At 37.5% G+C, this 20,148-nt stretch overlaps 2 protein-coding genes across 15 annotated transcripts in view; one reads left to right on the forward strand and one right to left on the reverse strand.

The window, feature by feature from the left end:
• Nucleotides 1-19,860, forward strand: part of LOC149021165 (uncharacterized) — a 32,245-nt gene extending 12,385 nt beyond the window's left edge. The window contains exons 5-9 of one of the 12 annotated variants that reach the window (XR_016172288.1): nt 3,743-3,834; nt 7,040-7,133; nt 19,166-19,277; nt 19,386-19,447; nt 19,529-19,860. Coding sequence is in view for 3 of the 12 variants with exons in the window: in XM_089149425.1 (XP_089005551.1) it covers nt 3,743-3,834; nt 7,040-7,058 (111 nt within the window). In the remaining 9 variants the exon portion in view is untranslated. Of the gene's footprint in view, nt 1-1,320; nt 1,406-3,742; nt 3,840-7,039; nt 7,468-19,165 lie in introns of those variants that run through there. The other 11 variants (XR_016172289.1, XR_016172286.1, XR_016172285.1 and 8 more) reach the window with 11 other exon arrangements.
• Nucleotides 1,128-19,940, reverse strand: LOC149021166 (Leucine-rich repeat protein kinase family protein). Of its 3 annotated transcripts, none has more exons than XM_089149422.1 (11): nt 19,859-19,940; nt 18,275-18,451; nt 14,269-14,401; nt 14,014-14,085; nt 12,406-12,549; nt 11,923-11,988; nt 6,613-6,683; nt 6,387-6,530; nt 4,866-5,207; nt 2,334-2,728; nt 1,128-1,807 (listed from the first exon to the last, which is right to left on the reverse strand). In XM_089149422.1, exons 1-11 carry the CDS (start codon nt 19,869-19,871, stop codon nt 1,496-1,498), a joined length of 1,869 nt encoding a protein of 622 aa, XP_089005548.1. In that variant the 5' UTR covers nt 19,872-19,940; the 3' UTR covers nt 1,128-1,495. The 3 variants fall into 3 exon arrangements, with proteins under 3 accessions (XP_089005548.1, XP_089005547.1, XP_089005550.1); XM_089149421.1 differs by lacking the exon at nt 19,859-19,940 and adding an exon at nt 19,445-19,569; XM_089149424.1 differs by lacking the exons at nt 12,406-12,549; nt 19,859-19,940 and adding an exon at nt 19,445-19,569.
• Between the last annotated feature and the right edge of the window lie 208 nt (nt 19,941-20,148).

Here is a 20,148-nt window from a genome sequence, read left to right on the forward strand (position 1 = left end):
ATGATGCATAAACTTGTATGACCAATAATACTGTACGGTTCAGGTCTACATTGTTTTAGTGTTGCTTCATCCAAAAGAAAGTATACTATTCACCAGAAAGGTGAGATAGATACAATAACTACTCTGAAATCCCTTTTCAGTTTAAAACTTAAGATGAAGGATTTTGGTCCTTGACATACTTTCTAGGTCTCAGGGGTAACTACGTTGCTCATTGTTTTCTGTTAATTGGTAACCCACACAAATATACTGAGGATTTGATTAAGCAGATTCACTTGAGTGAGATGACTTGAAGGTGCATATGCTATGGAAGTTAAGTCTCAAAACATTCTCCGCAAGCAGGAGACCATCTTACTGGTCCTACTTGCATATCCTCAGTTTGTTGGAAGCTTCATTAATCTCATTATGATCCATCCTGATATGGTCTATGTTTTCCACATTAGGTGGTAGTTTGTCTCCTCCCTTTCCTGCTTGCACCTTACTGATGTTCATCATATTGTTAGTTGTTTGCGAAGTACCCTCTTCCAAGGTTTATTTGTCTCTTACTCTTCTTCCTTCACTTGCTGATTGGCCTGATTGTTTGGACACTCAACAATCTACTATAGGCTGTACGTATCTTGATGATCCCCTCTTTTATTGGAAGTGTAAGAAACAACATATACCTTCCAAGTCCTCTGCTGAGGTTGAATTTCGTTTACTGTCCTCAACCTTCTACAAGATCTCTTGGTTCATGACTTATTTGATGCCTTTATCTGTCCTTTTTCCCTCTTCAAAGTCGACACCTCTCTTTGCTGATAATACTAGCATCTTTGCATTGCCTCAAATCACATGTTTCACGAGTACATAGAACGTAGAGGTTGATTTTCACTTGAGTCTGACCTCACTTCTCTTCCCTATATGGCCTCTGCTTGTTAGACTGCTGAAATTTTAACGAAAGTTCTGTCCTAGGCTAGTCATAGCATCTTGTTTGCAAACTTATGCTGTCCACCCAACATCGGTTTGAGGGGTTCTAATAAAAAAAAGGACTCTACCTGGTTTTTTTTTTTGGGTGTGTACAATATACTTTTGTTGTATCCATACCCTTTGGGGTGTTACTGTACTTGCACATATTCTATACAAAAAAGACTTCATTGTGGGTGAGGAGAAATTTGAACAGTTTACGCTTCGAGTTGTCTGCTTTTTGTGTTGTTCTTGGATAATATGCATAACTCTAAAGCTCCTTACTTGGGAAGGATGACACTTGCTTAAGACAAGGACTTCGACAAACCTGTGTTTGCCCTTAGATATTTAAAAGTATATGCAACTGAATGAAATTGTTGACAGGTTAACAGTCTGGACATTTTTCTCACTTCTGTGTGGGACATGCATCAGATTACAAGAGGGAAAGCAATAAATAAAAAGAAGATATGCACTTCCTCTTTGATGATATGGTTTTTATTCGGTCTGTTGAAGAATAACGCTAGTTTTATACTTTGGTCTTGTGATTGGCAACCCCTTCTTATCGTGCTGCAGACAACTGGATGGCCTGCGCATCATGTGTTGAATCTTCAGCCCAAGCAAACTGGTAAATAACAGAGTACTCTTGATTATGGATCACTTCCCGTTGCTCCCATTCTGCCCATCTCTCAGCCAGTCCCACTCCTTGTAGCATGTTTACCACTTCTGCCATCTTTGGACGGTCTTCTGGCGAGCCCTGAGTGCATAGTAGTGCCACTTCAACAATAATCTCAACTTCTTTGGGGTCATAATAACTCTTCAAGCTGCCGTCCACAATATCATGGAGCCTTTTCTCCCTCAGTAACTTCTTGATCTGCCAGTGTGAAAACTTAGATCAGATCAATGACAAGTGGTTGGCAGAATTTTTTTAAACCATACAATCTTCACCATAAAGTTTCCACTGAATATATCTATTTAAATTCACTAAAAACTTTACAGTAAGATTGGAGATGGAGTGTAAACTAATTTAAACTTATATAATTTTTGGGATATGAATTGTCAGCAGCAAAAGTTGCTACTTTTGTGAATTAGGTTCAACATTTCTCCATGTCAACTCTTGTTCATGCACAAATTGATGTGAAATTACTTTATGATGGATTTTGTTGATTAGTTGACCAAGCAGTCATTAACGTAACATGGAGTAGGACAACAATTTTACAGAACAAGGTAGAAAGAATACTTAAACAAGGGAGATGGTTTTCTGAGAAAGCGGGTTACTTTATGATTTAGGTTAATTTTACTAAAGAAAGTTGTGAATTTTCTTTGAAAACTCATGAATGACCAGGGGGGTTATTTCTTATTATTAAGTTGATGGAGAAAATAAATTTGAGAAGTCTTACATGATCAAGTAGCAGAACATCCTCTTCCTCTTCAAGCCGAGAGAAATCTATTGCACGTTGGCCAGTGACAAGTTCCAAAAGTGTTATACCATATCCAAATACATCAGTTTTCTCTGATGATTTTCCCGTGGAGAGATACTCTGGTGCAATATGTCCCATGGTTCCACGAACATGTGTTGTAACATGAGTCAATCTTGGATCAACAAGTTTTGCTAGTCCAAAATCACAGAGAACTGGTTCAAAGTTATCATCCAAAAGGATGTTTGCAGCCTTCAGATCTCGATGTATAATCTTAGGACTACAGTGCTCATGCAGATATTCCAAGCCATGAGCTGCACCAAAAGCCACACGTTTTCTTGTCTGCCAGTCCAAGCCTTTTTCCCCAGGCTTTAAATCTGTAGCAAGTACCAAAACAAAAGTTTAGTTCTAAATTACGGGGATATTCCCATTACAATCATGAAAATAGGGCCTTTGTATCATTTCCTTGTGCTGTGTTGTGTCAAGAAAGAAAAGAATAGAACTTTGGAATTCACTGATGCTATGCATCAGCAGACATCTTTCCAGAAAGCATGTCAGCAGTAATACAATTTTCTGGTATAATGGAAAACTATTTGTTTGAGATTGTTTAGAGCATATTCAGCCTTGAGAAAGTCCATAAATTCCTATGCAGTTAACATCAAACGTGGGGAGTTTTATTCAAGTGAAGAAAACCAATTTACTCCTTGAGACTAAATTTTATGGTAGAAAGATAAAGGAGGTTTTAGAATTTGAAAAGTAATTTCCTATTATGGAAAATCTAGGCAAAGTCAAAGTAGGAAGATACTTGTGAGTTGTGACAAAACTAATTGATATCAGTCTGTCCAACATTGTACACTTAGTGACCGTACTAATCACACAATTGAAGTATTGGTTGAATAATGGGATGCTTTAGTGGGTACAACAGTTTGATAATACCTCAGTGGCCAAGGGGAGTATCTACTTGGTGTGAGCATCTCAAACACCAATCAGGGTTCTTCACTGGGAATGAGTCTGTTAATCAGCTACTCAATTGTATCTAGCAGCTTGAGACATCTGCATCCACATCTAAGGGTTCATTGGCACACTCGAGTATACTCGCATGTTTGGCTTCCTCATCTACCACTCCTCTGTGAGGAGTGAGTTGTCATTGATTCAGTTGCTTCCTCTCACATGGTTCACAAGCTGAGCATGTTTTCTCCGTCTCAGAAGTCTCTAATTGTCCATCTCTAGTTATTCTTGCAGATTGTTCTTCTACTAATGGTTCTAATTCTTTCTTTTATTACCTCATGTGTTTTCTGTTTCTCAATTAACATTTAACATTTCATTTTCAGTCAAATTATGCAACTTTTTAACAATTCTTACTTTTTCATCCTTCCTGTTGTGTGTTTCAGGATCTCAAGACAGAAAAGATGATTAATAAAGGGCATGAGAAGGATAGTCTGTTACGTCTAATGGTGCTTCTCCACTTCATTGGCATCACTGGGTAGGGTAGGGCAGTTGTTGTTTACTAGACTACAACATAGTCCCTAGTTGCAAGTCTATCTCCCTGATAGTGTAAAGCTTCTGAGCTCGGCAAGTGTCTAGGAGTCAGTCTTATCCTCTTTAGTTCCTTTTGATATTCAGGTCCCTGTTATAGTTGTCAAGACTCACAAAGCATTGAAGGGCCACCTATTGAAAGGCACCGACCTGACAACACCTAGGCATGCAGTCCAATACTAAAGTTTAATATAACGATGATAATTTTTTGTGTACTGAAAAAAATAACAATGATAATTTTATGTCAGGTTGGGTCTACATGACACCTCTATAGCATGTGTATCTAGAATGTGGTCCCTTCTTTTAATTGCCCATTGTGTTAGTTCCTATACAATACTCTATACTTCCATGGGAACTTTTTTTTTAATGTATTTGTTCTCTATGGTGTCAGTAAGGGCAAAGATAGATTGTTTTGGACTGATAATATAAATTACTTGAAACCTTACCCATGACATTACAAGTTGTTAGGTGTCTATACAGGAATTGTGCTTTTTCCTATGACTTGAGAACTTTGATAATTTATGCAATGAGAACCTCGACTGATAATTTATGCAACATCATTACTGATAAATGATAGAATGAGGTTTAGACCATGTGTCCCTTAGACGCATTTCTGTGCACACCCTTCTTCAGAGTATCCAGAGTAAATTATTAGTATATTTTCAATTTTTATGTCACCAATAATATATAACATTTCACTTTGTTTCAATGAGTGAGTTTTGTTTGTGTTTTTAATGTTTCCTGAAAATTTTGTGGTGCATCCTAAACCTCATCCACATAGAAGTTAATAGGCCATGATTGCTGAATTTATTTTCTGAAAAGAATATCCTTCTGGAACTGAAACTGAAACATAATCCAGCCAACATTATGATTGAATTTGATCATAGAGATAATAATCTTCCACTATCAAAACATAACTTAAAAGAAATTAGAATTAATTCTTAATCAAGCACATATTGTAATCCATTAAGGGGATACCTCTTAAACGATATGCAACGCTGAGATTTTGCATGAATGGATATACAAGAATTCTCTCTGAGGAGGTTGTACAAAATCCAATCAAACGTAGAAGATTTCGGTGGACTGCTACACTTATCAGCTCTACTTCCCTTTGAAATGCAGCCTCTCCACCGGGATTATGATAATCTGTCAGTCGTTTCACAGCAACCTTTGTGTTGTCCAAGAGAACACCTTTATAAACTTTTCCAAAGCCCCCCTGTCCAATGATGTTGCCTTCACTGAAATTGTCAGTTGCAAGTTGGAGTTCACGCCATGAAAATCTTCTCAATTGTCCAAAGGAAAATTTGCACTCATCTTCACCTAAATTAAATAAATGCAAGATCTTCAGCCCAAGAGGACTCCAGGATATTTATTGGTAAAGAAAAACAAAGGGGATTCGGATTCAGCTTTTGCCTTTTCAAATTTAGAATGATCATCTGCAGTAGTAGGAGGTTTCTTATGTGTCAGCATGCCTAGGGAAGTATAACACTTCTTCCACATTGCAGTATTTGCATTAGTCCATGTATAGAGGTACCAGATAAGCAGCATCTTATTGTTACAATTTCAGCTTAAAATAAATAGACGAAGTGGCCAAAATTACAGAAAATGACATGTTATATTTTACATTCATCTCCATTTGATGGCATTTTAGTAATGTTACAAATGCTCTAAATCAGAGTTTGAGAAACTGTCATTGCTTATTTTGAACGAGAATTTACCTACTGTGATGTTTATGGGGTCCTCAACTACACAGACAAACCTTTTTACTTGCAAGTGGCGAATAGTGAAGCATTATACTTCACTAGGCATAATGACAACTAGATGTACCCCAAAAACAGTTTTCCTGGTAAACAACCATGAAATATGTCGGTAGTCAAAATAATATTGTGAAATATCCAGGTATGGCTTAAACTGTCTCATACTGTCTTTATAGAAGTATACGAGATAAATTGGTATTTTTAATCGTAGAGATGAGAATATAAACTAGACTAATACAGAGGTTGGAGAGTTTGTCAGTTATCACTCACTGAGTCAGTGAACTGTTGGACGCTCAAAGAATGCAGAAACTAACCAATGGACTAAGAGTTCAGTTCCTAATAACATAATCACAATAAATAAGATAAAGAAATTATCTGTAATATAGCGACTTGTGGTAATCCTGTGAACCTAGATTGTGTGATGCTTCTATATGCCTACTGATGAGTTTGTCCTTTCTTTAGAATAGAGAATGAACATGATTCATCAATGTTCCTTGGTCTAAGCACAAGCTTCCTGGGAAAAACACTCCTTTGGCATTGGAGCTTCAAGATCACTTTCATTCTTACAGGATGGAATCAGTGAACGCTTACATAGTTACATTCATAATTTTCAGTTGGAGACTTGGAGTGTGATCAAAATATCAAATGATTATGGTGATGGACAACACTAAAATGCAAATATTGCAAGTAGAAAAGGTCAAATAACCAGCTAAGCAATGAACAATACTCAAATGCAAATTACCTGAAACATCAACAAACGTGTCATTTTTAGGTTTCCGAATTTGATAGTATCGATATGCAAATATTGCTCCAATAGATAAAAGCAAAATTGCCCCAAAAACTGTAGCTATGACTAAAACTCCAGCTCTTGACCTTCTAGTTGAAGCTGCCAATATATCATTGCATTAGCGGAGCAAAACATTTGGCTAATGAGGGACAAAGAAGGATATAATGTGGTAAAAGGGTACCAGGAACAGAAGATTGTGAAACACAAGGCTGCTTCCAATGAGATCCACACTCAAGACGAGTTCCTGCAAAACTGAGAACAACTTTCCTGCAGTCACACCATCTAATGTAAAATACTATTGGATAAACAAGTAACATTTTGGGTCTTTTTCTATGTTATATCGGTTATAAGAATTTGGAATGATAAATCATCCTAGATTTAAATAATTCCTTGAGCAGCATTGAACAAGTGAGTTGAAATAACTCATGCCATAGGGTTTCAATAAGAAATATCAATTCAGCAATATTCAGCAAAATAAAAAAATTGCAATCTAGTTGGTATCTCTGCTCTTACTGTACAACCCATTGATACTTTTGACAATTTAATCATATGATGGTTTTTGAATTATCTGCCAAACTTAGTCATGTGCTTCTTTTTCTTGCATGCAGAATACAGTTTTGGAATTAGAAATTTGAATGGTTCAGCACATACAGGGATTGGATACTTATTTACTTTACCCTGCAGTCATCTTATTCCTTTAAGGTAATGCAGTCTAAATTACGAATAAACTGTCCTCATCCTTGACTAATGATGGATCTTCATTGCAATGCTTCCTTCTCTTATGATTTAATTTGGTTTTCTCATTGCATATCTGTGTACATGCTATCACCATCTTCACTGTATTATTTCCTATAAATTTATGCCTTGATAGGCACTTTGAGCCATATAGATGATGCCACTCAAAATGAGAAGGCACATTGAAATTCAAAGAGGAGAAGAACTCTATTGCTAATGAATATCCAAGTGCAAGAGCAACTTAGCAAGTATTAGAGAAAACTACACAACTCAAGTGTCAAAGAGGTTCTTCTTCTTTTTTTTTTTTTTTTTTTTGGGGGGGGGGGGGGGATGATGTTTGTAATTCAAGGAGGGAGGCGGTGGATATTGTGAAAGAAAAAACAGAGATGTTGAGGAGGTGAGGAGAGACGTTAGAGGCTAGGAACATGTTGGATGAAAGGATAGGCATTAAATGCTTGTCAAGTCCTATTCTTCCTCTATGATGGTTTCACCATGAAGGTGATGAAGAAACATGAATACAGCCTTGACATTTTCCTACTCCCATCTCAAAACAAGAGAGATGTATTCATAACAAAACTGGTGAAAACCTCTAGCCCAAGAAAAAGACAAAATGCCCTGCCCCAAAATGCTCAAAAAATGACTGGAAACACCTCTAAACAGTTTGGTGCCCACATTTAGTCATTTCGAAAAGCTTGAAATTCTGATTAGGATACTTGGCAGTGGTGAATGCTGTTTTTCTTTTTCAGTGATCCAGGCATGTGTAGGCCTTGAAATAAGCTGCAAACATTTTGACTAGCAAAATTTGTCTTCAACAAAAAACATTCATTCCCACATTAAAAGAACTTGTCCGTGAGTTTGAACTTTGAAGTGGCTATCATCGTTCATGTGTCATGGTCAAGCTTCTTTACTCTTGCTTGCTAGTTTTGGTATCTTCTGAATTTAGTTTTTTCTTTGAATGACTAGGATATTGCTTGCATGTGATATTAATGGACATTGAATCAAGAGCATCCAAATTTTAGGAAATTTGGTTGGTAGAAGGTTCAAACCCTCATTGTTTGGAATTTCCATTGTAAGCATGGAACAAAATTCGATCGAAACCCTTGAAATTGCGCTCCAATTTCCAAGAGCTCAAAATGAAACCATGAGGGAACGAATGTGAAGTTTTGATGAAATCATGTGAAACTAGGAAATTCCCCCCAATTGGATCGAAACTTGGTTCAACCTTACTGGACCAGCTGGTTCATGAGAAAAAAGTCAAGGGAAGCTCAAGTTTCAACCTTGTTGATGACCAGACTTACAGAGTTACAGTTATCAATTACCTTGACAACCATAGGTATAACATTTTATGGGATGTCTATGTTTGTTGGTTAGAGGAGAGGAGAGGAGAGGATGTTACATGCATAGTACCACTCGGTTTATGGGATGGATCCACTGAGGCACTCCTCTTGGCACTGATTTGTACTTTCCTTTTATTGCCAGTTACTTTGTATTTGATGTTTTGAACTTAAAAGTCATCTATTGAATGTTATGTACTTAAGTTACAGTGTATTTGTTGGAAAACTCTACATTGATGTTATGTGTTTTGAATGACACGTCTACATAGACGTTTTCAACAAAATGAAAGTGCCAATGTGTTATCTAAACTCTAATTAGCTTATATGTAGAGTCCCACGCCAAAATACCCCCTAAAACTTGTTGAAACTTGATGTCGAAACTGGTAGGAAAAAGTCCTAAGTTTTCACGGAATTTCCTAGGTTTCCATAAATTTCCCATTTTTACAAGTTCGAAACTTGAGTTTCCCTCGAATATTTTTCAATGATCGTAAGGATAGAGATTGGCCACACTAGAAAAGGGTATGATTCAAGTTTGATCAATTCCATAAGGTCTGTCTCTATGAGTGTTAGGGCCCAACTTCTTGAGAATGCAGTATAGACCTATCTTCCTATTTTCATGCTTGTTGTATGTGCCCTTTGGATATGTCTTCTTCATCAAATTCTCCATTATCAATTCACTTTTGAATTTGAGACATCAATGTCATACTCTTGAATGTAAGGAATCCACTTAGTGCGCAGCTGCTTTTGAGTGTTAATGAATTTGTAAGCCTCGTGAAAGTAAAAGGAAAAAAAAAAAAATCCTTATGAATGAGATAATGGCACCAAAACCTCAAATCTTGTAACATAGCATAAAACTTGGGGTTATATAGAATATCTCATCCTAGAAAGTTGTTCAAAATCATTAAATCATCACTTTAGTCAGTATTGCATCCTTTTTAGAGTTATCCATATGGGGCAGTTTCAAAAAATAAGTAGGACAACAAGAATCAAGGCCCCACAAACAACTTTTTGGGCCTCAAAAGCAACATTTTGAATGTCCCTGGATTAAGCACTTGCTCTTGACCAGGATATGATTGAAACTTTGGAAATCTCATTTTTTGTCTAGTTGAATCTAGTTTTCAGCACTTAGTTCTTGAACCTTGTTAGACATTGTGGATCACAGATGAATTTAGCCTCAAGATTTCCTCTATGGTTCTTTGAAGGTTGCCATTTGTTTGAGGCGACTCTACCTCATCACAGAGAGAAGTGTTTTTAATAGATGTTATTTGGGTTTACATTTTATCTGGGTGAATAAAAAGCCCAAAAGGGAGAGTATATGGGGTAGAGTTTTTTTCTTTTTTTTCTTTTGGGCGGTGGTCCAAGCTAGGCTAGATGTGCCTAGGAAGAGTTAACAAAGAAGAATCAAGCATTCTTCCGAGAAAAGAAAAAAGGAAGAATCAAGGCCCTAGGTAACAACAAGTTATGTTCCTTAGGGAGTCTTAATAATGGCTTTAGCACAAGAAAAGAAAGTTTGAGCAGACATATACACTAGAGATGGCCTTCCAAATCTTGTCAGGAGATGTATTTTGGTAGTCCATCTGCATAAATATGAGTAATGCTCACGCCAAATGACAACTTCCCCTAATGTTAGTGATAGAGGAACCTTGAGAGGAAGAAGTGAGTCAGCGACATTCAGTCTCAAAGGGTTGGGGATGTTTGCACCTAGCCTAGTTGGAGGCAAGAGCATGGTTCCAAATGGATTTGGAGAAGAGGTAGGTAAGAAGAGGACGGAAGTCTCTCCTTTCAGGGCTAAAGATGCAAGAAGTGGGGATTGATTAATTGATGAGGAGGGATTCGGTGGAGAGGCGGGACATGGCTCTCTAGGTAGTGAAGGCTTGGTGGGAGATATGGCCTTTCCAAAAGACATTTGAGGAGGGTGTGCCGATGGGATTCCAAGTAGAGGCGAGGAGATGGAGCCCTTTCTGGAAAGGAGGTTGTCACTCAGGGGGGGGTCTGTTCGGAGAGAGGAAAGGAGGGGACCAGATCTGGTCAAAGATCACTTGGGCCGGGGGGAGGGGGGAGGGGAGAGAGCTTAGGCTTCGTTAGTGATAAAGGAGGAGAAAAGGGTATCTCTCAAAATACCAGAAGAGTAGACCGCACTAGATCTGACGGCATTAAAGAGAATATTGAGTGGATGCTAAAGGTGTAGCCAAAAGGAGATCTTGGAGCCATCAACTATCGAGAAGGAGATGGCTGAGATGGCAAGCTGGTAGAAGGGAGTGAATGGCTCTCCAATTGCAGGTGGGTTTGGGATAGAGGGTGATGGCCCATATGGAGTCTTGCTTGAGGAGGGAAGAGTGACCCAATTGCATAGTTGTCAAAGCGTCTGCCTAGGTGGAAAGGCGGTTTTTTAACCAGCTGGTTTTGAATTGCTTAATTGACTTGAAGTTTTTTTGCCGTTTTTTCTCCTAGGCTCTACCGCTTTGTTGCCTTGTGAGTCTTATTATCGCCTAGAAGCTAAAACAGCTAATTTTTTTTTGCATTTTGTACATAATATTTTTTTCTTAATTTTATTTTTAAATAAAAATTGATTCTACAAAGTCATTCAAATTTAATAGTTAGTCATTTTGGAATTGAGGCCCAAACTGCAAAGGAACTCCGAGGCCCAAAGTGACTGTAGGACCTCTACAGGAAAAAGAATGTGAAGCATGAGCCATAATCAACATCGAGACTCAATGAATCATTAAATGGACAATGACTTGGAAATTAGAATAATGAGATCTATTGATTTACCGTGTTGGGTAAAAAAGAAGGTTCTTGAGGGCTTTTCTTTTTAATGGATGAATGTGATTATTGAATGTTTGTTTAGCTTATTATAGAAAGTAATTGTATCGAAAATTTTTGACCCAACCGCTTTGGTCGCCTTATTACCACCTAAGCGCCACTTTGTCGCCTAATCGCCTAGGCGGAGCCCCAACCACTTTGGTTGCCTTGCCGCCTTGACAACCATGCCCAATTGACTTGAGACAAAATTCTCTTTAGAAGAAATTTGGGTTTACTTTGCTTTGGCTTCCTTCTAGGCATAATGCTCAAGAATCAGAATTTACTTTTTTACCAAGTTGAAGTCGCTTAAAATAAAAAGGTTTGGTAAGACTGTCATAGAGAGGAATTCTATTGCAAATGAGGAACTAAGTACAACATAGCAAAAGTCGAAAAGGACCACTTAATTTTAGGGGTCCCATGGGGACTCATGCACCCAATCCCAGTTATGGGCTTAAAAAGCACAGGTAAAGGTAAGAAGTAGAAATCAGTCAATGTTAGCTTGATGATACAACTATTACTCTTCGTAACTAGAAAAATTATAAAAACAAAAAACTACAAGTCTACAACATCATAGGCTAGTGAAAATGAAGCAATATCAGAAGACTGAGTAGGTGACTTACTTATATTCTGGAACTTTAAACAGTTCTGGTGGAATTCTCCCACTAAGGCCATTGGATGAAAGATCACTGTACACAGTAAAATTCATAATTAGAAATAATTCCTTATTTACAAGTATAATGGGGAGAGACTGAAAGTTGCAATAAGAGGTGGCAACATCATAGGATTTTCGGTGCTTGCAGTTCCAATAATCCTGTTACATTGATGATTGAGGCACTGTCAGGTGTACTCAATTTATTTCCACTTAATATCCTGCTCCAAAGTGGTGAACATTTTAGATCGTAAGAAGGCTGAAACAGCACATTAATGATTATCTTTTCATTTGAGTCAAATGTTGTTTCCCTTAGAAAAGGAGACTTCCATAATTATCAGAATAACCATGGCCATATCTGGTTAAGTTGGAGTGCATGCAAGTACAGTATGTAGCTATGATAAAGACTATCTGAGAAGCATCAGAAGATGAATTGTGTGAGAAGTAATCTTACAGATGTTTAAGATCGGAAAGCTGACTCCATGTAGCAGGTATTGACCCAGTGAAACTATTATTGCCTAGATTTAGGTACTGTAGCTGTTCCATTCTGCCAAGGTAATCAGGCAACACACCTGATAGATGATTATTTTGTAATTCCCTGTACAAAAGTAGGTGTTAGTTGTTATGCTCTAAATGTTCCCTATTTGCCATGCTAGCTTCTTTCCTCAGGGAATTGAGACAGTAACAGTATCAGATAATCTATATTTTTTTGAACATAGAAACCTTCCATGCTTACCATACAGTGATAGATGCAAGCACCAGAATTGTTTTCTCATCAGCACAAAGCCTTGAAAAGGTTATGTGATGGAAGATATCTTTAGAGGAAATCAAAACCAAGGTACTCTATATGCGTATGTGGAGTATTTTGAGTTCAGAAGGACTCACTGACTATATTCACAAGGAATAAAGTTCTGTTGTTAAGGCAACTAGGCGACCATAGGCATGGGGTTGGCACCTTGTTGGCTACCAAGACATTTGCCTGGATACCAGTAACCATAGGCATGTGACATATGAGTTGGGTAAGCTCTCCAGATGACTGCAGGTCCACATCTGGTTATTGCTTCTTTTTTGGAGGAAATCTTGGTATATTTGTTATTTAGTTTACTTATAGGGGCCTACTTGTAAATTCTGAAACTCATCTTATTATAAATAGAACATGGTTGTGCTCTCAGTAGACAATTCTTTATTTTCCTCTCATTCTTACCCAACTCATATGTCACATGCCTATGGTTACTGGTATCCAGGCAAATGTCTTGGTAGCCAACAAGGTGCCAACATCATGGTTATCAAGGCATTGCCTAGCGCCCATGATGCTAGGTGTCCAGGCGGTTTTCCATGATGCTGGGTGGTCATCGCTTAACTAATTACTCAAGAGGCAGGTGCCTTAGATGGTAAGGCGTGGCCTAATTGTTATTATTGGCTGATGTACTGAATGCTAATATGGAGGAGTAGGGAAATTTGATATTATGGTTTTTAAACTAAAACTCTGAATTTAAAAGGCAGTTTTTGACTTTGATGTGGCTCAAATGTTTGATGTTAATAATTGTGTTCATCAGTTCATGTCATGAATATTTTGATAGGATGAACTTAATTATTGATTTTATTTATTTATTTATTTTATGAAGACTGCAACATGTTTCATTCTTACATGCTAAGAATAAATTATATGACTTTAAATATTATATTTGGACCACATATAGTAGTTAGATTGGAAATGTTACACCTTGACTGTCCAGGCAATGCCTTGTGGCTGCCTAATTGTGCAAGCACTTTGGAAGGCTTTCAAACACCTTAGTCGCCTTGGCGCCATGACCACTATGCTCCAAATATCTTAACTGAATGATATTTGGCATATAAGGGCAAGGCATTCAAGACCAGAATGACGGTAGCTGCCTGCACCCAAAAAATCTGCCTGGACACCTAGGTGACTCCTTGACAACTAGTATTCTCTCTTAAGACATACCACATGTGAAACTGAAAAGCAGAAAATCACTTTAAATGGTAAAAAGGATTTGGTGATGACAAGTACTGATGCAGGAAGTGAGATTATATTGGAACTCACAAGCTAACCAGAAACTTCAGTTTGGTAATCGAAGGTGAAAGGGATCCTGAAAATCCATTTGATGCTAGACTCCTGCATAAGAAGATTCACGTGCTAAATATACTGTCAAAGATTTAGCAATTGAAAACCCTGAAAGAAATGCAAATTAAACATCAAAACAAACAAAGACAACAGATAACATTGGAAAGCTCACCAGTTCACCTCTGGAACAGAGAAGGAATAATAAATCAGTGAAGAAGCAAAAGAAACACTTACAAGGTTACGACATGTCCATTTCTGCATGTAACATGAGACCAGCTATAGCATGGTGACACAAAATACCAACTCCAATCTGTAATTCTTTTATTGGTGTCATTTAGAGCCTTGAGAAACTCAACTAAAGCTTCCCCTAAAATGTGAACATAAACCTACGTGTCAGGTCAGTGATTGCATCCTTTAACAATAGAGCTTTATGATGACCAGGCTGAATCTTTAAATCTTCTAGAAAAGATGATTACGGAAAGTAAAGTTAATCAGTTACAAGGTATATTTGAAAAATAAACCTATCAGTATGATAATTTGATCTTTTGCTCGTGAATCATAAAAAGCAAGATGAAATACATCAACTCAAGTGGACATATTATCATGAATTCACATATCATCATAGCTCGACTATAGTAAAAAGAATAGCAGATGTAGCAATTTAGGACTAATGTTGAAGCCTGATACTTTAAAAGTAAGATGCAAATTGTTTCATCTTTATTATAGTCAATTTTCACATAAACCAGAGGGATGATTTTTGAAGCTAGAGCCAATCTTTGGAGACTGAAGCTGCCCTTTAAAATCCATAAATAGTTATTAAGTAGATTCTGGAAATAAGCTTAAAATTCAAGATCATAGAAATTTGACCGAGAATAATATTAGGTTTTGTTTTCCCCTAATGGTGTTATTGTTTCCAAATCAGACCAATGGATCTCAAAGTCATTTGTACTAGAATTTAAAAAATGATACAAGTAAACCCTTATGGTTTGTTTGTTTTTTTTTGTGGTAGTAAGTAAACCCTTATGGTTCAAATAGATTGCAGGACTAACAAACCATGGACAGATATAAATTGCTCTTAAAGAATGTATTCATCTCACACATTGTGTAAGTTAGAGAACAGAAAGTTTGAAAGATCTAAACATTCCTAGAAAATTTCAGTAATATTAACCTTCATATCGTTATGGTTTAAATAGATTGCAGAACTAACAAACCATTGGCAGATATATAAATTGCTTTTGAAGGGTATATTCATCATTCAGGTTGTATTAGTATTTGTTTCAATATTTGGATTACAATAAAGTCAACAGTAATATTAAAGAAGAGAAAGTTTGAAGATTCAAAATTCCTAGACAATTTCAGAAAGATTTACTCCCCCCGTCCATTGAGCTTCGATATTCTGTTACAATGCTATACTTACCTCTAAATCCTTCATCAAAGCTTGTGCTTTGACTCCTCCAGTTTTGTTTCAGATAAAAATCATCTTCTAATGAGGTGATTTTGTTTTTTTGGGTGAATAAAGAATTCTTAGCATAGGGAAACAAACTAACAAATGGCCCCAAAAGAGAAGGTGGGGGGGGGGGGGAGAGGGTGGAAGCAACAGCGAAGTTAAGTGAGCCAAACTGCTTCGACACAACAATACAAGTGTTTCTTGGGTATCAGTACAACTAGTAGAGACTAAATTTGCTTCTAATGTCAAATGAAATGGAGTCACATGTCTAATGGCAGGATATAAAATTCGTGGACCATATCCTGATATTACCCTCGATCCAAATTTAGTTGATTGCTGTACCAAAGGCAGTTTGCGCACCTAGTCACGTATGAAGAAATCACGTCCACCCAAACCAATTCCTGCTCACTGAACAAGAAGGATTCAAGGGGATCACAGCCCAAACTAATCCCTTTTCTAGATGGAAGAAGGGACAAGCAAAGAAGAGATGATCAATATGTTCCCCCACATTCCAGCATAGTCAACAAGAAGGGGTTGGGGGATAGAGATCTACCAGTGAATCAAGAAAACTAGCATGCTGAAGTAGTTGGAGAAAGTCTGCCAAACAGTAAAACTATACCTGGGATATGGTGTTCTGCCAAACAGTAAAACTATACCTGGGATATGGTGTTTGAAGTCTGAACTAATCAAGAGTGTACGAAAAGAGACGAGGGACCCCTGGATCAGACAAGCTACTTTAAGCCAAAAAGGCCAAATACGGTGCGGCATTATCACCCCTACCTTGACACCTGCTGCTGATAGGGGAGATGATGGTTGTCACTCTAGACTGCTTGTACAGGCCTGAACTGTGTATGGGCGTGGTGCTAAGAGAATGAAGAAGAGCACCCAAAGGATGCCAATGATCAAGCTGAAAGGAAGGAGGGGGGAAAATCATCAATTTGTGTGGTATGAGACGTATTGGCCCATGGACAAACGAAGCTTCAAGTCTTACACTGGATCCAAGAAGCATCAGACATGGAAGGAGTAGTCCAAGTGAAATCAGAACGGAGGACCCAAGTAAACCCAATCAACCCAATTACTTTTCCTGGTCAAAAGCTTCTCGACAAAGTTGATCATACCAGCAGAGTTGACTTCTTTGATTCTTCTTATTTTAAGACCTGCATCCTTAGGAGGCAAACAGTGGCGTAGTAGCATAGGGTGAAGAAACCTGGAGGTACCTGATCCTTTCCTAGGGAAGGCTGCCACTTGAGGCACCCAAAATGATCAGAACAATAGTGTAAGATGACTGAAGTACTAATCTAATAGCAACCCAAAAATATCAGAACAATAGATGTAAGACTGAAGTACTAATCTAATCAACACCAAATGGCAGGCATACAAGAGAAGCCTGTCTTATTAGGGCTGGAGGTTCTTCCTGATGCAATTAGACATAGGTGTGCAATGGTGAGTAGACATCATAACTGGAAACAAAGGCAAACCCAAGTAGTTGACTGGCAGGTGACCTTTGGAGAACTTGGTCTTCTCAATCATGCTAACTCTATCAACATCAAAGAAAAGTGATTTCTCAAGGTTGATTTGAAGGTCTGAAAATTCTTTTGTGGTTGTAAGTAAAGACATAATGGTCCTCACGAGAGGTAACAGATTTTTGGGGGAAAATCATGAGATCATCAACAAATCAGGTGAGATAACTTAAGAACCTTACACTTACAGAATCGAAGTAATGATGTACTGATGCATGCAAAACTTGATGCTCCTAGAGAGAATTTCAATGGCAAGGGCGAAGATGAGTTGGGATAAGCATCTTTCCTGAATTCCCATCACGGAAGCAATATAGCCTTCAGGACTGCCATTGACCAAAATTGAGAATCAGGCTATTGAGATGCAGTTGTGGATCTAGTGAAACACTAGGGGAAGGCCATCTGGGTAAAACCTTGGAAATAAAGTCCCAATTTGAAGACAAAAACTTTATGGATGTGTATCTACTTCAGAGCTGTAGGAAGATGGGTTTTCTATCAAAACCACTGACAATCTCATTCCAAATCCTCCAGTTCGTCTTTCAAGCTCTTTAGTCCATCTTTAGTGTCCCTGGTGAAGTCTTTGAACCCAAATGAGAATTTTTGTCATGTTATTCCTCTATACCCCCACAGTAACTCTAGGGTTCAGAGGTTTAAAAGGAGAGGGAAACTGCCCTTGATCAACTCTCAACCAGCTGTTCTCTGTTAGAAATTTTCAAATTTCAGCTGGTTCTGGTTGATATGAAACTCCAAGGTACAAGAAGGAAACGGAAGAAAACAGAAAGAATGTTCAGAGGAAAATAATAGAAAATAGATATAGATTCACTTTTGATCCAGTAATTAAAAGTAAAGTCCTCAGATGCCCTTAATTACAGATGTATTCTCTATGCCCCATAAGTTACCAATACCTTATAACAGACTAGTATTCCAACACAACAACAATTGATCGTCTAAAAGATGGAAGTTTTGGATTTGTCATGCCACAATAATATTTTCTTCTGCTGCCAACATCACAGCCTGCAGTGATATGGCAGAAAACATCTCCAGTTAGGATGACTAAGACTCTAATACTAGTCAGACCACTTGATAATTGAAGATGCAGCTAAATGATTTTAGGACAATTTGTTATCCAGAATAATAAAGTCAGACCTAGATATGCAAATATTTATTTATTTATTATTACTATTTTTTTGCATGGTCCATACTATCTAATAGAATAAAACAACTGTTCCAGCAGGCTAGCTCCAAATAATTACTGCAAGTCTCAGTATCTTGATACCTTCAATGTCAGGTTTCACATATGTATGACCAAAAGATGAGAACTGAAGAAGTATAATCCAAACTGTGATCAACTTTAAAAAGATCTGCCAGTGGCAAAAGATGTGGAATGTGAAACTGTTTCCTTCCAAGAATTCTCCTGGCAGAGTTGTACTTCTTTCTCCTCTCTTTGATAACTCTGCAGGAAAGCATGAGTTCTTTCAATGAAATTTTTAAGATAAAAAGAACTGATATTTTGGTTTAGTAAATTAGGGGTTCTTTTCAATAGGAAAAGACCATCAGTATTTTGGAGTATAAAAGCTACTGTTTAACCAGTCTCTAGATATTGACAACTTAAGTGCAAGATTTTCATTGCACCTATTGTAGTCTTAATTTTTTTGGCTGAAATATTCAGAAGTTCCAATGGTGCTGACATTTTATGCCTAGAATTTTAACCCTGAAAAAAATATTGTACTGTTTAAGACAAAAAAGACAGGAAAGTTTGCCAAAATTAGTTGAGAAAAATGTTTCTCCTTATTCACAGTAGAAGGGTGAAGAGAAACAAAGGGACATGATGAAACATCCTCCGCCTCACCCAAATGTATGAACCAAGCTTCTGTCTCCCTTCTTTCGATCTAGAGGCCATCGGCCCAGGAATATTTTCACCATTAAAGGGAAATATTGCCCTTTAGTTTATGATCATCCCCGCGTATGGCACTGGCTTCAAAGATTGTGTTTATTGAGTTACTCTTCACCAACAGCAATGTACTGAATGCACTAATTCATTCAAGTCTTGTTAAATGTAATTTTAGGCATGAAGGTAAAAAGAGGCTTTATCCTTTGTTGCTCTTAATTTTGATCCACAGGTATTAATGAGTAACTAATCTTTATGCTATGTTCTTTCTTGTTTAAGCTGTTCAATGACAGGAGGGTCTAGCTTAGCAATTAACTATGGAAAAAGAGGGAAGAAGGGAGATTCTGATGATCAAACTATATATCAGTCACGGATGCTTTGTCTCTTGAAGGTAGTGAAGTTAGACAGTTTGGAGTTTTCACATTACGTGACACATTTCCTTTGCCATGTCTCAAGTAACAGTGCCTGATTAGCATCAGTAAATTAAATAATTCCTCAGATGCTTGCAGAAAACAGAGACATTGAAAAAGAAGAAAAAAAGAGAGAAAAGAGAAAAACCAGGTAGCAACTCTGAGCTTCTCTTAAATTCCTGATTTGAAAACTGAGCAAGAATTCCAAAGAAATATCTACCATTTCCCATAGACATGTATGCAGGGGCCGATGAATTATGGAAACATAAGATAGAATACAAGAAAGTAGAAGAGCAGAGCAGGGAATTTTGTATTAAACAATCCTTCAGTTTGTCTCACTGGACAAAGAGAGTCAGTTCTTCCATTAAAGTAAGAAACCACCATGAAGATCAACTCAGGCAAGCTTATATAATTCTTGTGAAAAAACCATCTAAAGGAAAATCAAAGCTATAAAAGGCAAAGAGCAAGAGCACTATTTATTTGTCATGATTAGTAAAGTAGCTTCAACTTCTCCAATCAAACAAAACCCAAAAAAAAATCATCTGAGTTCCAAGAAACTTACCCCGAGCACCCATGGCTGTTGCAAACCCAGTAAGGTATGATTTGATATCAATAAGAAGAGAGAAAGAGGGAGAAGAAGGGAGCAGAAGGGTTTCATAATCCTTTAGGTCACTATCGATTGTGACCTCTTCTAAGTATTGTCTTTGGGCCCAGAAGCTACTCCACACATAAAAGAAACAAAAATAAATATCAGAATGGCCAATGTGCTTTTTGCTACTTGGTTGAGAGAATGAGAATTTATCCATCCTTCCACCTGGCTTGTTGAGTTGATTATATTACTATTACTTTAAC

The sequence above is a fragment of the Hakea prostrata genome, chromosome 3 (genome assembly GCF_041222555.1).
Source record: "Hakea prostrata isolate BN-2017 chromosome 3, UWA_Hpros_2, whole genome shotgun sequence".
NCBI classification, from domain to species: Eukaryota; Viridiplantae; Streptophyta; class Magnoliopsida; order Proteales; family Proteaceae; genus Hakea; species Hakea prostrata.

What these genes read in the sequence shown, in the direction of transcription:
- LOC149021166 (XM_089149421.1), bottom strand. Translation starts at nt 19,532, where the DNA reads ATGTCTATGGGAAATGGTAGATATTTCTTTGGAATTCTTGCTCAGTTT. An exon ending in AAGCTCAGAGTTGCTACCTG is followed by an intron (nt 18,452 to 19,444) that starts GTTTTTCTCTTT and finishes GCTTTCCTGCAG; the next exon opens with AGTTATCAAAGAGAGGAGAA. An exon ending in TTTAAAGTTCCAGAATATAA is followed by an intron (nt 6,684 to 11,922) that starts GTAAGTCACCTA and finishes AGTTGTTCTCAG; the next exon opens with TTTTGCAGGAACTCGTCTTG.